We start from the raw sequence: 17,991 nt of genomic DNA on the forward strand, positions 1-17,991 counted from the left end.
TTTAAATGCTATGGTCATGTAAAAATTAAAAGGCATTGCTAAAGAATTCGAGTTTCTACTGGGTTCTTATAGTAGACATGTGAAAATGTAGCCACAGAGCGTCAGTGAATGAATAAATGACCAGTCTTTTGTTGCTTTTCAGCAAAGCAGTAATATTTCCTTGGCATTGCGTTCATTTTGTAAGTGTCAGTGTTTATTTTTCTGCTGCACGGGGAAATGATCAATGGAGAAGTGTAATCAATAAATGCCAAGTTGACGAATGAGAGAACGTAACAAATTAATCAATAGATGCAGACCACTTCTGTGGTTTAAATTTAAACTTGTCTTACTACAGGAAGCAGATACACATTACATAAAGAAAATCTGTAAAAAACAAAAAACAACAACAAACAAATGAGGAATAAGCAAGTATTTTACTGTTTAAAAATAATGGTCCCCAGTTCAAAATGAAACAAAAGAAATCCCCCTAGCTATGACACAGTTGAGATTTAGAATTAGAAACTAACTGTTGTACAAATACTTATCTGAACTTCTAAGCACTTATCATTGGGACTGTTCAGTATGCAAATTGAAAATATTTGTCTAGAACATCTCTCTCTGCATCTTGTCCTTGTGTGGTGGAGGAGACCATGCATTGAGGACAAAAGGGTCACATAGTAGGAAAATACATTTTGTCTTGACACAGCTATGTTATGTTGAGCTGTCTTGAGTCAGCACAGTCTTCAGTATATTTTAGCATTGCTTTAGTTCAAGTCATAAACAACTGCAATATCATCACACTCAAACTCAGATTTTATCCTGCTGGTCTGGGATTGAAGATTCCAGTCACAAGCTCCTTTCTCTAACCTTCAGTCCACCACTGGCCCTAAGTTTCAAGCAAAATACAATTTGTTGCATAGCGCGTTTTGAGTTATTTTGCCTTACTTGGCTTCACACATCCCCGCAGTGTGTACTTTACAGAAGCACGTTGTAATGATGATGCTGAAACAAAATATTGTGCATCACTAACCTGTGAGTCATGGCTAAAAAAGTGTAACCATATCCTAGGTATCGTTTTTGTTGTTGTTTTTTTTTTTGTTTGTTTGTTTTTTTGGAAAAGACCAATAGTGAAAGCTGCAGTGGACCAGACAACCTGCTGCTGATAGTCATGCTGGACCGTCAGTGTAAATTAGTATCTGGTCCCAAAATTGGATAAACACATCAAAGCATCAGTATATATTTTTTCTAAAATGATGATTTGTGGTACTGTAAAGACAAAATAAGAAAATCTATAAATGTGCATGCATTGTAATAACAGGTTCAAAAAACAGCACAAGATCATTGTGCAGCTCCTTGTTTGTGCTGTAGTTGACTCAAGTAAAGAATGGAAAGTATCAGATAGCTGTAGTTAAACTATTAATTCATGCATTCATCAAAGTCAATGTCAGGAACACTGCAAAAAATTCACTCTTATAAAAAAATAAAGAAGGATATAGTATATTTAAGATCAAAATCTATGCTTCTTGGTTCATATTTACTGACATCAAAGAAGTTCACTAGGTGAGAGGGGACGCAACAAAGTCAACCAAACAGTAAAGGAGGTGACGGGTCACTCGTGCTGCATGTAACCAAACACCAACTACGTCAGTAGAGTGGCAGCTGGTGTAGCGGTAATAGAGTAGTGGGAGCATGAGCAGCTTCCAGGAGTAGCAGTACTGGTGCTAGCAGTCGTACATTTTAGTTTGAATATTAATGACAATTGGAGCACACCAGGCATCAGGCAAGATGGTGTCACAAAATCACGCGTCACCCCATGTGATGGGTTTTACAGTAAACCCTTGACTGAAGGTTGTGAACGTTCAGTTCCGTTAACTTTATTTTTAGGGCAGAATAGTTAAACTGGTTAAGATGGGAATACATGTTCACATATGGTTCACACATGACCTGAAATCCCATGCTCAAACATGGCAGCTTTAATCTGAAATTGGACTTTGCCAAAGTAAGCCAGACAGAGTTTTTCTGTTCGCTTCAACTGTCTGTTGTGAAATAGTCACATCATTATGTCAGGGCAGCACTGAAGGCACAGTGTGGGCCAGCTTTGGTCAATAAAGTCATGTGAAAGCTTTAGGGCCCACAGCTATAATATGCTGTAAAATTTCAAAGTTTAGTGTTTCACAAGTGTTTAACGAGTCTGCAAAACATGTGCGTATGAATGGTCATGCCCAAAGGTTTCAGAGGGTTCCTTTATATGTTTATGTTTAATGTATGTAGAACAAATTTTGAAACTTATTTGATAATTCTTGTTTTCTACCATACCATTGTTTGTAGTATCTTGTACCCCTGGTCCAGCTCACCATCATGTACTAAATGTTTGGATCAATGCATTCTTTTGTTGCTGCTTTCCACAACGGCAAACAATGTTGAACTGAACATGTTTTTGTCTTAAACAGCAGCGCATGCTTTTCATTATCCTAAGGTATAGATACACAGCTTGTCTGCATCAAGTGTCATCTGCTAAGCCTCAATTCTTTACCACCTCTGTCCTGTGACATATCACATTTCTCTGACTAAAAAAAAAAAAAACGCTGCGAGGACTGGTCCTCTGTGGCTTGACTCTCGGTAAGCACACTATGTCATGATGACTTTTTTTTTTAGTTGAGGGCACATTGTCTTTGAACATTCATTTCACCCAAACTTTGTTAAACTGCCAATCCAAAGAGAAAAAAATCGATACTGGTTGCTTCTAAAAATAGCAACTTTTGCATAGCTGCATAGCAAAAGACAATAAAATATATATATTTTGTTTTTGTTTAGTTTTGTGCAAGACCTAAATATATTTAATTTTACATTGTAAACAGAAAAATGTGAAAAGAAAAATGACCTAAACAATTAATTAATCCAATTACAAATTTAGAATGTTGTAGTTTTCTGTTTCCCAAGCAGTTATTTGACTTGATTTAAATTGATCTGGAGCCAAGAAGCAAGTGAAAGATGGGAGAGAATGAGAAAGGGAAGAGAAAATGTCCAACGCAGGGAGCAAGAGGAAGGAGGATGTCTAGTGAATATGGGGTGTTTGAGTTGGTGTTGGCATGAAGACAGAGGGAAAACGTGTATATGAAAATGTGATGGAGGCTGATTTAGTCAAGGGAAGATTACAAAGAAGGCTAAATAGTGTAAGAGATGGAGAGAAGAGGAAATTATGCCAAGTGGAAAGAAGGGGGGGAGGGGTCTGTATCAAAGGTGTCAGGGTTTCTGGTGGTGTTTTTGGTTTGTTTGTTTGTTTGTTTGGTTGGTTTTTGTGCTGAACACGGATTACAAACTGGTTGTCGCTGTGAATTGTTTTTATAATACATGAACACTATATTGAATATTTTATCAAATATTATCTGCCAGAGTTGAAAGTTATACATTTACATTTCTTGTTTTGTCACACCGGCAGCTTAAACTCATAGATTTTCAGTTTACTAAAATATATGATGAAGAAATGCATCAAATCATTGACAAGCTAGAAAAGCAAATCTTGGAAAAGTTACTTCTTGATTAACCAGTTAATTTAGAGGTTGTTCCACCTTCACACAGGTTTAAAGTGTGCTGAATTCACCAATTAAAATGTGTCATTGGATGATGTGTATTGGCCCTTTAGATAGATGCCCAATGACTAACCGCTTATTCTATAAACAAAACATTTTGATAATAATTGAATCATTTTAAAACTTTTTTTAGCTGAAGTTTCTCCAATGCATATTTTACTTCCTTTCTCAGGACAGTTATTATCCCTCTAAACTGAATATGTTGTGGATTTGGTTGTGTACATCAGCTAAGACTTTTAAGGCTTTTAATTTATTAATTGGAGGGAATCAGCACATATACCTTCTTAACCAAATGTCTTGATTTATGATTTAAAAAGACATTTTTAAGCACAAATAAGATATGATGATTGATGGATAATATATAGATACTAGATAGATAATATGTTAAAGCCAAAAATAGAAATCACATTTAGTTTGTTACCCAGCTTTATTGCTTGTTTTAATTTTTTGCATTTTTTTACAATGGTTATATTAGTAGTCTCACATTTGGATGGCATAACAGGAAGTTAGAAGCCATTAAATAGAGAGGTCTTATTTTTAGTCCACATTTTTATCTTTGAACCTTTTGAACACCGATAATCTACATCTTAAAAGCTGATTTTATTTATTTATTTGTTGAAAACAATGTATCTGCCAGCTCCTGGTAAATAACACTTCTCTCCTACTCCTCTTCAGCCTTCCCCTGGTTTGGTATGGACATTGGTGGCACCTTGGTCAAGTTGGTGTACTTTGAGCCAGTTGATATAACTGCAGAGGAAGAACAGGAAGAAGTGGAAAACCTCAAATCCATTCGCCGCTACCTCACCTCAAATGTTGCCTATGGTATTTACACACACACACACATAGTCGTCCCTAAATTGTGTGTGTCTCAGGAAAAGTTTGTTTTACTGAGTTTTGTTCTCGGCTTCAGTTCATTTTGTATTAGAAAATAGATCGCTTGCATCAGATCACTTCTTCAGATGAGCTCTGACCTTTAGCTTTTAGTGTGTTTGCAGTTTCTAAAACAACGTGAGTATGTCAGGCCTGACTCCTGTATTGAACAAATCATTCCTCCTTCACTCAGGTAAAACGGGCGTCCGTGATGTCCATCTGGAGCTGAGGAATTTGACCATGTGTGGCAGGACGGGGAACCTGCACTTCATCCGCTTCCCAACACAGGCCATGCCACGTTTTATCCAGATGGGCCGTGACAAGAACTTCTCCAGTCTGCACACGATGCTCTGTGCCACAGGAGGTGGGGCATACAAGTTAGAGAATGACTTTAGAACGGTGAGTGTTTGGCCAGAGATTGCATCTGACTAAGTCAGAAGTCAGACACTTTCTCACTGCAAACATTACCTTACTGATAAAGGTGCTGTGATAAGTAGATCTTTTAAACATGCAAAATAGCTCCACCTTCTCAAATGGCTGAATCTGTTGTTTTTTGTGTACTGTTAGTCAGACATTTCATGAAAATTCAGCTTATATAATACATTGCAGAAGGGGTTTTCCTCAGTTTTTTGACCAAATTAATAAACAGGAAAAAAGCTGGTTGGTTGATCAATAATGAAAGTAATTGTTTATTGAAGCCCTTCTTTTTCACATTGAGAGTTTGCTGTGTGTCTCAGCAGTTGCAATCTCATTTGTGCAGACGTTTCTGTCTGCACTAGTGTATTTGCAGTTAATTGATGCTGTCAATAAATTTCTGCATTTTGCTGCTGCAGTTAGTGCCTCCAGTATTGGTCTGTGTCAGCGCCTGCTTACATGAGTTCAGTGACCCAGTCTGCATTGCAGCAGGATCAATGAACTCTCCCTGGGTGCTGCTGCATGAACTGAGTTGATCTAAGACCTCCTGCAGACTTGGGTCTTAAAGTACTTTTAAAAACTAACAAATTCCAAGGAATGTGATAATCTTTTCCTTTGATAGTGGTTTGTAGATAAAAAAAAAAAAAGTTTCTCTTCTATATTTTAAATCCCCATCCATTTGTGCTGCAGATGGCCGACCTGGAGCTGCTGAAACTAGACGAGTTGGACTGCTTGATCCGTGGGGTGCTGTATATTGACCGAATGGGGTTCAATGGACACCCGGAGTGCTATTACTTTCAAAATCCCTCTGACACGCAGAGCTGTGTGAAAAAGCCTTGCACTCTGGACAACCCTTTCCCTATGCTGCTGGTCAACATTGGCTCTGGGGTTTCCATCTTAGCCGTGTACTCAGAGAACAACTACAAACGGGTGACCGGGACTAGGTGAGGGGGAACCTATGTACACATAATGAGTGACTTTTTTTTTTTTTGTATCGCATCAGAGGGATCAGAAGGCAATTAATGAAGAAACTAAGTAAACTCAATTTGCACTAAACTGTGGTTACTTGTTGCAAATGGTTCAGCTACTCCTGCATGATGCTGCATGTTAAGAATGCCTATGCAAATGTTTATGTTCAAAAAATTATTGTTTATATGTAAAAAATGTAAAAAATAATGGAATTAATTTACAGAAATGTTTAAAAAACAGAGAGGAAAAAATAACAAAGGAAGCTAGGAAGTTGAAGCTAAAAATAGAACCAGCTAAAATTACACATCTTTCGTCTTTTATAACCTGATTAAACAGCATTTTTTTACATTACGATGCGTAGTGAAAGGAAATATCCCTTTTCACTAATAATATATAGGTTTATCTTGTTAGTTTAAGTTTATAAATGTGAATTCAAAACGCAAAACCACCAGAACGATTAGACCGGTTTGTCTGGTTTGAACCTTAAAGTGGTTTTGCTTTTCATAGCATCATTAGATCTGCCAGAATCCATTGTTTAAATTCCTTTGATTATCTGTTATCACGTTGTTTTTCTTAGTTATTATGTAATACAACTAGATTAGGAAAACTTAAGGAGCTGTTGAAAACTGTTGGAACAAAGACGATATTTTACATTTTATTGAACACACAGCCATTTATTAACTCAATCCCAGTTCACTCAGCTATTTAGATTTTACATTTACTGTACATAAAGGCTGTTATGGTACATATAAACATAGGCAGGACAATCCTACATGCAACATATCACATCTAAATCAACCATTCAAGTCAGAACCCTTTTGAATGTTGAATCCTTAACAGTTATTATTTAGTGGGAAATTAAGTCATCAGTTTTGTTTTTCTTTTTTCAATGACTATAGTCGCGAACTCTCAGGCACTCCTGCTTATTATTCTTTCTGTCTTTCTTTCAGTCTGGGTGGTGGTACATTCCTGGGCCTTTGCTGTCTGCTGACAGGCTGTGAAACGTTTGAGGAGGCATTAGAAATGGCCAGCAAGGGCGACTCTACTAATGTGGACAAACTTGTGAAAGATATCTACGGAGGAGACTATGAGCGCTTTGGCTTACAGGGCTCCGCTGTTGCATCCAGGTGAGCACGATCAGAGTTTATCACAAAACATTGCTACAGTTAATAATGGAATCCTTTGAATGCTAAATGCAATAAGGTTCATTAGTAAAGAAGTTGAGATTGTACTGGGAAACTCTCAATCTCTGCTGCCATCCAGTGTGGCGTGTACACGTTGGTATGAATAATAATACCTTAGATTTGGAGAAAATCTTTTTCTTGTGAACACTGTAACTAGATACATGGTGCACAGTAAGACTGACACATAGTAGAAACATCATGCGTACACCACAGATACCTCGTAAAAAGTGTACAGTCTGACTAGATTTTGCTGTCTTGCAGCGTAAAGGTTTAAAAAAAACGTTTTTTTAAAGATCCTAAATGATCCTTGATGACAAATTACTTTTATGTGTTATTTTGTCACGACAGGACATTCCAAGTGGAATTGTCATGTTTCTACATGAGATGTGATGATCAAGGACAGTAAACTATGACTTTAGTAGATGTTACAGGAAATTTATCAAAAGCTGAGTATAGTACAGCTAAATTAAATTGTTACAGGGCAGCAGCCAACAGTAATGAATTTATCAGAATAAAAATATAAATACGTTTAAAAACAAACCTCAGTAAAAGTTCTGAATATTCCAATAACTGGTTACTCTCCTTGACTCGAAAAATGGTGATTTGTATATATCCCTAATAAAAATGTCAATCAGGTCTTTTTATTCGCCTTGTTGAAACCTGGATTAACCAAAATTGATCTTTAACAAACATAATGTCTAACTAATTAAGTTAATTTGATGCAAATACCTAAACTAGCCATTTAAAGTAAATGAAATAGCTTGGAACTTGGTGAATTGGCTTGAAGTACTTTATCGCCCCCCCAGAGCTGTATAACTGCAGCTTTGTGTTCAAAGGTTGATCCATAAAGCAAAATAAAAACAAGATTTTATTACAGTCAGCAGATTTAAACTCTTACTATGGTGTACCATTATATTACTTATTAAACCAAAACATGTGTGTGGGTGTGGACTAACCGTATGTATACATGTTGTCTGATACTTTCTGTTTTTACAGTTTTGGTCACATGATGAGCAAAGAGAAGCGGGACAGCATCAGTAAAGAAGACCTGGCCAGGGCCACTCTCGTCACCATCACTAATAACATAGGATCCATAGCACGGATGTGTGCTGTCAATGAGGTACAAATACACACACAAGATCCTGGTCACTGTGGTTTATAATATGCACACAAACATACAAGCAGTTATTGTGTCTGTCAACAGAAACCATGTTGGTGTTAAAGTACAGTGCATCCACAGAGTATTCACACATTATTCGCGCTTAACTTTTTGCATATTTTGTTATGTTACAGCCTTATTACAAAATGAATCAAATTCATTATTTTTCTTCAAATTCAACAAACAATACTCCACAAGAACACAGTGAAAGAAGTTTCACATGTACATAAGTATTCATTGCCTTTGCTTAATACTTTGTTGAAGCACCTTAAGCACCAATTATACCCTCAATCTTTGTTATATCAGAGCGGAGAATTTTGTTTCTCGTGATCTTACAGTCCTACATGTGCCTTTTACTGAGGAGTGGTTTCCATCTGGCCACTCTTACATACAACCTGGTTGGTGGAGTGCTGCAGAGATGGTTGTTCTTTTGCAAGCTTCTCTTCTCTACACAGAGAAATGCTGGAGCTCTTTCAGAGTGACCATCAGGTTCTTCGTCACCTCCCTGACTAAGGCCCTTCTCTCTCAATCGCTCAGTTTGGCCGGCCGGTTCTAGGAAGAGTCCTGATGGTTCCAAACTTCTTCCATTACGGATGATAGAGGCCACTGTGGTCAAATGTATTCCCCAGATCTGTGCCTCGATACGATACTTGATACTGTCTCAGAGGTCTACAGACCATTTCTTGAACTTCATGGCTTGGTCTGTGCTCTGACAGGTGTATGCTTTTCCAAATCATGTCCAATCAACTAAATGTCCCACAGGTGGACTCCAATCAAGTCATAGAAACATCTCAATGATGATCAGTGGAAACAGGATCCACCAGAGCTCAATTTTGAGTGTCATTGCAAAGGCCATTAATACTTATATACAGGGGATTTTAGTTTTTGTTTTTGTATTTTATACTTTCAAAAATACAGAGTGACCAGGGCTTACATAGTCTACATGGCTCATGAAGGACAGACACACCTAATTCAGATATTCTTGCCACTCAGCATAATGAAGAGAATATAGTGAAGCCAAAGTTTATCATAAATGCACTTGAATTTATTTGCCAAGTGTTTACTTTGTATTAATGTGTATGCTTTTGAAATGTATCTGTTTTATGTATATATACAGATGTTGTAACAGCATTTACAAAATCCACACTTTTCTGTCCAGTTTGGAAGAGGTGCTGCCTACGGTCATGTGTGTTTACGTTCAAACTCAACTGCAACAAGTTTCAAATAGTTAGCAGTAATATTGCAGAGTATTTAGGAATATGATTGCTTGACGTATCACAAAACGAGTAGAAATACTTTAATCTAATGCTTTAATAGTGTCTATTAGTTTAATGAAACAAACAAGTGCACAGGTAAAAGGAAAAAAACAAGCTACTTGGAAATGAAAATTGAACTTATTCCAGAGAAGAATGGGCCTGGGGTCTTTCTGTGTGCTGTGAGCTTCTTTACAGTGTTGCCTTGTGGCATGGCGATCAAGCAGCATTGTACAGGGCTATCACTGCACACAGAGCTACGGCGAAAACAAGTGTCCAACAAGCACAGGGCTGATGCTTTTGTTTTGAACCAATCAGTAGATCCAAATGCAATTTAAATCTTAAATGTTAAAGGGCGACTTCACCAATTTTCAACTTGCTCCCCTGGGCTTAATTTTAGGGTGTGAATGTATATTAATGCTAGTTTGCATAGTTTGAGGAATAAGACAACATAATCTAAACTGAAGGTTCCCAAGTGATGTCATCTGGAGGCATTTTTCACCTACAAGTAGAGAGATATTTTGATATAAGGAAGTTAATGGGAAGGTTAAAAGCATTAATGTACTAATACGCCCTAAACTAAAGCCATAGAGACCAAGTTGAAAATATATGACATTGCCCTTAAAAACATAGACACTAAAATTCTCCTCTGAAATTCTGCTGAAAGACTTAAAGACAAACTTCTCCTTCTAATGAGGGGTGAATGAACTTTGTGTACAGTCAGAGTTGTAAAAATTGCACAATATAAACCATTAAGATAACTTTTGTCTTGGTCATTTGTCACCGTATCACCATCGAGCCAATCATTTAAATTGTGTATACTAGAATTATTATCTTTTCTGTTGTTGTTGTTTTTGTTCAAACAATTTCAGAATGCTGGTAGTCGCAGCCTAAAATTCACATACGGGTACATATGTAATTGTAGTGTGGCCAAATATCAGCCGTTAATATTGTCAAACTTGCAGATAAAATGGTCTAAATGGAATACATAGAATTTTAAATGTAATGGCCGGATTTCTTTTCCTCCAAGCCTCTTTGTATACACTTAGGCTATCATGTAGCTTTATTGCGGTTGTGAAGGCTTTTCAACTTTTGGTGTAATACCCAATTTAATCCAGTTTTCTCCTACTGACATTACTCCACTATTAAAAAAGGCCACAAGGTCCTTGTACCAGATTTGGTCAAATAGTTAGTGTGAGCCTCTTTATTGGTTCTCTAGCACCCTCTTGTGGTTTGGAAGACATGTTGCATTGTAGCTCAGAAGGCAAGGGTTGTGTGAGTGTGTGTGAATGGGTGAAACAGAAGCAACTGTTCAGCACTAGGTACCAGTAATGCAGAACAGCAATATATTAGAACAGGCTATTATCTATATCATATTTTCAAATCAAGATATGTTGTTTTGATGGACTTGTCAGACACATACTAGGACTTAATTTGTGATGATTTGTACAACTCTCTTCACACCAGAAAATTGAGCGAGTTGTCTTTGTTGGGAACTTCCTTCGCATCAACACAGTGTCAACAAAACTGCTTGCCTATGCCATGGACTTCTGGTCAAAAGGACAACTACGAGCCCTCTTCCTGGAACATGAGGTGATCACCTGACAAACCACATGAACAAAGCTATGAACCTGTAGTGAAACTTAAGAAGTTAATTGAGCATTTAACTAAACTAGACCAAGTACAAACTTTATCTGTTTGTTTTGTTGCTCCAGGGTTATTTCGGGGCAGTAGGGGCACTTTTGGAGCTGCTTAAGACAACAGAGGAGCCTTGAAGGAATTTAGGTCGTGGCATCATTAACCCTCGAGAAGATGATATCATCCATCTCTTTACGCTGTGATGTCATCAACTCGATGATGTGACGTCATCAACCTCTGATGCTGCTGAAAGGTCTTGTTCACAGAGGCCGCTATAGGAACACTAAGATACACACAAACTAAGAAAAGCTATTTTAATAATTTAACACTTGTAAATAATAAAAACCTCTGTCTTCTAAGTTTCCCCAACAGAGTCCCCCTATCATAGAGGTTTAAATATTTTAATCTTTAATTTATGGTTTCCTGTAATCTGCTTTGTTGATTCCTGTCATCAGCCCTGTGTCAGGATGCACAGAGACACAGAGTACTGTGTTTTTCTTACTGTGTGTTTTTGTGTGAATAGCTACTGTAGCATCACTACCTGGAGGCTGTGGTTCACTGGGCGAATACTCTGTGCAACATTGCATAAGGAAGTGATATTTGCATAGAAAGTAAGTCACTCTCCATTGATGTAATGAGGCATGTTGACCCAAGGAAATTTGTTTCCAACGCTTCTTGCGTGTCGACAGACGGCTGTAGTTGATTAAAAACCTTCAAATCTGCAGCTATGGGCCACTCAGCTCTGAACTGCAGCTGGACAACAGTTGTAGCAGTAGCTGTGAGTTTAGATGTGTATAGTTGTTTGCTGTTTGTTGCACAAAAAGTTGCCCACCACACTGCAGTCTTCCAAGGAGTGCACTGAAGCCAAACCCTGTTGAGATTCATAAGATGCCTGCCTCCTTCAGCTCAGTTGGGAAGCAGCAACTCACTGTTTGTCTTTCCTTCTGTTGCTCACAGCACATGGCCTTTGCTTTTTGTTTGTCTTTCCTCTGTCTGCCTACATGTAAACAACATTAACACCATATTGCCCCACACACACAATGCACCTAAAAAACTAAGTTTAGTGTCAGATGATGGGATCAAGACATTGTCTTCCAACAGGTCTTTCTACAGTTTGCATGTCTGCATGTTTGATTTTTGTTGACTAGCATCACCAAGAGTTAAGTCTGGCTCAGCATCCTGGATCCTCTTTCCCTTCCCTGTCAGTCGGTGAATAGTTCAAGGGAACTCTGCAATGTAGGGGCCAGAATTGTCACCCTCTGGGTTCACCTGACTTCCTTGTTGGAGTTATGTAATGAGGTGTTGAGATAGGGTGGTGCTAGTGCCCCATGTAAATTTTTGCATAACAAAAGGTTTAGCAGCATCTTGAGGCAGCTACAGAACAATAGTGTCACCTTTTGGAAGACAATGAGGACCAAAATGCTTTTGCCCCAGAGTCAGCCATCATATAAAATACTGCTGCTGGGTAGGTGTAGTTTTATTTTGCAGTTTAATCTCTGAAACAATGCATGGTACATGAGACATAATAGCGATTGGCCAACATCTCTCTGCTACACCCCTGATGATCACTTATTATTATCATTAAACCTTTTTAACCAATCATAAAAGCTGATGTGCTACACACTGTAGACTCACCTTCTGTTTCAGTGGCCGAAACGAACAGAATTAACCTTACCTTAAGCAAGGCTTTAAAATTGCTTTAGACAGGGAAATAGTCCTATTTATCTTCCAGCTTCACAGTTTGCATGCCTCTGTTCAAAAGTAATGAGTCAGAGGAGCATTTTCTGTCGAAACGGTTCATACCCCGACTAGTACATGCACCTTAAAAGAGATTCAAGTCGTTTTAAATTGTGTATTTACCGATACTTAAAAATGATAATGGGGATCTCGATGAAAAGCCCCCTTACTTAGCTGATTTTGCCTGTAAAATTGTTCTGATTAGAAAAAGTTATCTTTTGTTCTTAAATTATGTCTGATCTGCAATAATTTAGTTAATTTGGAATTGTAAATACCATGTGTACCTTATTCTATGGACACGGTTTGTTGTATATATGGCAAAAACTGCTGCAGAGAGCTTCACTGATGGTGAATTACAGGATTATTGGATTATTGTAGCTGCTCTAGAGAATTGTGGACCACATGTGTACAGTCTCCTGTAATGTCATGGTAACGACCCCCTCTCTCCAATCCCGGACCTTTCTAGCCTTTCATCTCTGTTGTCAAAGCAGCTGAACCATGAAGCATGACAGTGCAGTCTCCACTGCCCACTGCTTTATGTATTCATTACCGCTGTCTACATGCCTTTACTCTCCAGGAGAGGAACTTTGCTCTTTCCCTTTTTGCAATCTACTTCCATCTGTTCGTGTGTGTTCTCTTTACAATTAATTGTTAAATACCTCCAAACCATCACTACCAACACTTTTGGGTCGGTTAGTTTTCTGTGATTCTGAGCCTGATGAATAAGTGTTAGTTTGGCGCTGGGGATTTTCTCAGAAGGTGCTTGTGAATGTCACCTGCAGTTAAGGGTGAAAAGTCCTAATCAGCTAGTTGAATGTTATGCAAGTATTCAGAACGAACAACAGTGACTGATTGTGGTTATCTACATACTCATAAACTACACTTTGACCCCGACTAATAACATGTTTGCTGCTGTGAAGTTGTTTTGTTTTTAGTCAATTTGTAAAAACACATGAGCAGTTCTTAGTTCTTCTGAAGTTATTTCAAGCTGATGTATTTTGCCCACCATAACTCGCCATACACTAACATTTAAAATGATATTTTGCTGTGAAATTGATTATGCATCATTTGAATGAATTGTATTTGCAAAATATAGATTAACAGTTGAGGATCCTGAGTGACATTTGTATAAAATGGTCATTCTTCTCATACATTTTAAAAGCATGTAGTCAGTGAGGATTTATGTTCTGCTATAGGTACATTGGTTGTAATGGGCTTCATGTCTTACCTGTTGGCTTTAATAATCCAAATGCCAAAATGTATTTTTATCTATTACCAGTAACGTTGTTCCAAAGTGGTATTTGAGTAGTATTTTGGAGGAATGTTTTGCAACATTTCCCCTAAAAACACTGAACACATTAGTGTGTTTGATCCCGGTTGTTGTCGGTTGTGATGATGCTGCATGATGACAACAGTGGCCTTGACCGGTCAGGTGCCACTCAGCTTTCAAGTCAAGCTGGCGTTGTTACCCTGTGCCACCCCTTCCTTTTTAACCAGCTGCCTTGTCTGTGTTATACCCTGGTTTCATCACGTTTGTGCGGTTCAGTTTCCTGTGTCATTTCATTTCTCAACTGTTGAACTTCATCTCAAAGTTTTTGTAATCTTGTGCATGCATTTCAATCTTGCTTTCTTTGTTTATATTTATGTTTATTTTAAGGAGTTTTGTTTGTTTGTTTGTTTGTTTTGCCCTTGTACTGTAACTGTAGATTCAGTGCAGTCAACACACATTTACAATTTGAATAGCAGTGGTTGGCAATTACATCTCACCTGTTAGTCCCAGATTAATCTTAGTACCAAAACATCAACTTCTACTAGCAGCTGTTTATTTATAGATTTTTGGAAAGCTTCAGTGTTCTTGTGCTATAACACGCTATTAATAACGAGAACTGGAATATTACAAACTTTCGTGTCATTGTGTTTTTTAGCAACAGTTTGGTTTGGGAACATTTTTAAATTGGGTGTAAATGTGTTTTGTTTTTGTTTTTTGTTTTTTGTTTTTTTGGCCAGTAGTAAAAGATAAGTTAATGTCTTTTCCATCTGATTTGAATATAATGCTGTATGTTATACTGATTTTCTGTTCATGCTTTAATTGTTTTTAGTTGGCACTAAAGAACTGGCATCGTCTCAGAAATGTAAATCCTTGCTGTTGTGCTGAATCAGGCTGGGGAAATGATTTCAAACCTTTTGTAATTTGCAGCACTTGTAAGTGATGAGTGTTATTGTGAGCTGTACCTTCTTAAACACACATCATCTCTGTCCTGCAGAACCTTTTGTCTTTAAACAGGTGCACACCAAACTGGGGGCTTTTTTTAATGAAAGCCTGCGCTTTTCAATATCATAACTGCTGTCTTTTATTGGAAACCGATCAATAGACCAAGACACTTTGAGATGATCTATGTTTTCTGCAGAATACAGATGACACGTGTTAAGTTTTTAGTTTTACAGTAGAACTGTACTCTGTTCCCAGTAATAGTATAAAGTTGTAATTTTAATACTCACCTATTCTGAAACTTTTCCAAGTGAAATACTTTTAGTATTTTCGATCTTCTGTAAATGTTTTACTAAGGCACTTGTACACTAGTAGTGTTTTTGGCTCAAACTAAAAATAATAATAATACTTCTATCTGAAATGTAAAATTTAAAATCACAATACACAAGACGCCTATCATTCAAAGCAATATCACAGACTAACTTGTGATTATTAGAAATTGGGCTTTTATGTGGGGTTCAATTCCCACTGGGACCAGCTTTTCTCTGATCAGTATGTATTTCCTGATACCTTAAGGACCTTTTGGCTTAAAGCATCCATTGCCATCCATAGACAAATCTAACAGGCTATGCAGTAACTCATCCCTCGACCCTTTAGCCCTTTCAACGAACTCACCTCTTCTCTAAATCTCCCAGAGTTGATTTATATTATATTTGTAAATACGTTGCTAATTTTTTCCCTGTGAAAAATCCTGTTTGAATCTTGATGGAGGGAGTTACTCCTCCTGAAGTTAATGTCCTGCTGACCTAAGTTATTAACACTATGTAAGGTGGATGTTCACAACAGGATGTTTGAGATCTAATTTTGCATTGAAATGAGTGTGCCAAGTGTTTGTGTTTGTGTGTGTGTGTGTGTGTGTGTGTGTGTGTGTGTGTGTGTTATTTTTTTTCTTTTCCTCCCATTGTGATCTATGTGACACAGTAGCACCTTTGGGTCATAGTCACATACACTAAGTTATACCTACAGTTATTTCTTAATGGTTCTGTCATGTCTGATACTTATTCAAGCTGTGCATATGAATTTTCCTGATAGAATTTGTACACCAGTGTTAAACAGAAGCTTCAGCCTATTTGATCTATTTTTAAACAGTGTTACTTCAGGGTAGCTACTATTCAGTAAACACCTTGTTGCTGACAAACCTCATGTTGCATATTAGGTTCTGTGACACAATGTCCGTTGTGACCTTTTGCTGTTGTAACGTCTTTCACCCTTCTTTGCTCTACTTCTCTTGATGTCCTCACTGGTTATTAATTTGGTCAGAGATCCTGTTGCATGAACATATCCAACCTTTAAACTGGAATGCTTGACTGGCAGGACAGACTTTTGTGTATTTCAGTGTACAGAGATTTTGTAAATAATAATATGATATATTCTACACCAGCAATCTGTCGGTGGATATAGTTGTTTAATCTCTTGAGGGCCAAGTCTCTTAAACACAAATCGGCACTTAATTTGAAATCCCAGGGCAGACAGAAGACACATCAGGATAAGCTCCTTTTTTCTGCAGCTTTACCACATTTACAAACAACTTTACCAAAACTGCATTAGGTAGTATTTGAAGACACTTTGAATATACTAGAAATATTTTTTGATAGTTTAGGTGATTTTCTAAAAATGGCATTCATTGTAAGCTGAAGTTAAATCCACAAATCTGACATGTATTTAACAGTTACTATCACTTAATATTATAGCGTTTCCACTATTTGATTCACAATTTTAATTAACTAGTAAATATTCTGAATTGTGATTAAGAACAGAATTTGAAGTTATTCATAAATGTGGTATGTTAAAATAAAACTTTCTACATTTTGACTAATTTTGATGCTTTTGCTTAGCACAGTCCAGGTGCCCGTTTTCTGTCTGCAGGATTTCTATCCCGGTTGTTCACCTGGGCTCTTCTGGGATCCAGGTGTGAAGGTTTTGGGAAGCACGGTGCTGGTTGTTGGCATTGGTTCTTCTGCTGCTTTTAACTCTGGTTTTAAAAAGGGTTAAAAAAAAAATGGCAAATGTAAAAATAAAAAAAATTTAAAAAAAGGCTCCCTGCCTGTGCAATGTGTATGTACTGAAGTGAAGAGAATTTTTTTTTTTTTAATGAATTAAACTAAAATGGTATGAGATGTGTGTTATGGGTGTTTTGTTTTGTTCTTTTGTTTGTTTGTTTTAATCCAGGAAAGAATGGACAACAGAAAGACAGACCAAAACAAAAAAAACAAAGAGGTGTGGTCAATTTTTAACCCTATAAAAGAAGAATTAATAAATATATATTTAATAACATACTGCATATAAAAATATCAATGCAAAATTAGTCTTTTATAGAATAATTCACATGTGTAAATTACTAGCAAAAAAATCTTAAAATAGAAATTATGATAGTACTCTGCGGCAGAGATTGGTAATGTTGACGCAAGCAATTATTAGGTAGTCACGCCTACTTCATACTGCAAATACGCCTGCCATGGAATTTTTATCCTATAAAAGCAACAAAGGCAGTAAAATACTGTCAAGACGACTCTAAAAATACAGAAATGCATCAAATTTTACACAAATGACCATCAAACACAATAGCTTTAATAAAGACGCTGTACGATAAATAATGTAAAGGGTTAAAATTAAGTTTTACTTTGGACCATGATGGTTTAGGAAGACACCCATGGAAAGCCCAGCTCAGTTACATCTCTGTACAGTAGGTTTTAACTCATGCAAATGCATATTCCTGTAGATTATGCAGGCAGGCATTTGAGTTGAGGGGCCTACCAAGCTGGTATAACAATATTACAGATACAAGAATTAGGTTAAAAACAAATTTAGGCCAAAAGAGAGAGTCAAGGCGATATTAAAGTTACAACAGTATATAAAACAATGAATCAGTCTGATAAAATCATTAATGGCCCACCGGGCTTTTCTTGTAACCGACTCCATGGGCCACGAC

General features: G+C 37.2%; 1 protein-coding gene across 4 annotated transcripts in view; it reads left to right on the forward strand.

Annotated features, from left to right (window-relative positions):
* Positions 1 to 17,991, forward strand: part of pank1a (pantothenate kinase 1a) — a 283,668-nt gene that overhangs the window by 5,228 nt on the left and 260,449 nt on the right. For 3 of the 4 annotated variants that reach the window (XM_067514380.1, XM_067514402.1, XM_067514393.1), the window contains exons 2-8: positions 4,245 to 4,391; positions 4,633 to 4,838; positions 5,544 to 5,797; positions 6,773 to 6,949; positions 8,003 to 8,126; positions 10,886 to 11,011; positions 11,134 to 17,177. In XM_067514380.1, the coding sequence (XP_067370481.1) occupies positions 4,245 to 4,391; positions 4,633 to 4,838; positions 5,544 to 5,797; positions 6,773 to 6,949; positions 8,003 to 8,126; positions 10,886 to 11,011; positions 11,134 to 11,193 (1,094 nt within the window). In that variant the 3' untranslated portion in view covers positions 11,194 to 17,177. Of the gene's footprint in view, positions 1 to 4,244; positions 4,392 to 4,632; positions 4,839 to 5,543; positions 5,798 to 6,772; positions 6,950 to 8,002; positions 8,127 to 10,885; positions 11,012 to 11,133; positions 17,178 to 17,991 lie in introns of those variants that run through there. The other variant, XR_010915076.1, reaches the window with a different exon arrangement.

This window comes from Channa argus, chromosome 1, assembly GCF_033026475.1.
Source record: "Channa argus isolate prfri chromosome 1, Channa argus male v1.0, whole genome shotgun sequence".
Classification (NCBI taxonomy): Eukaryota; Metazoa; Chordata; class Actinopteri; order Anabantiformes; family Channidae; genus Channa; species Channa argus.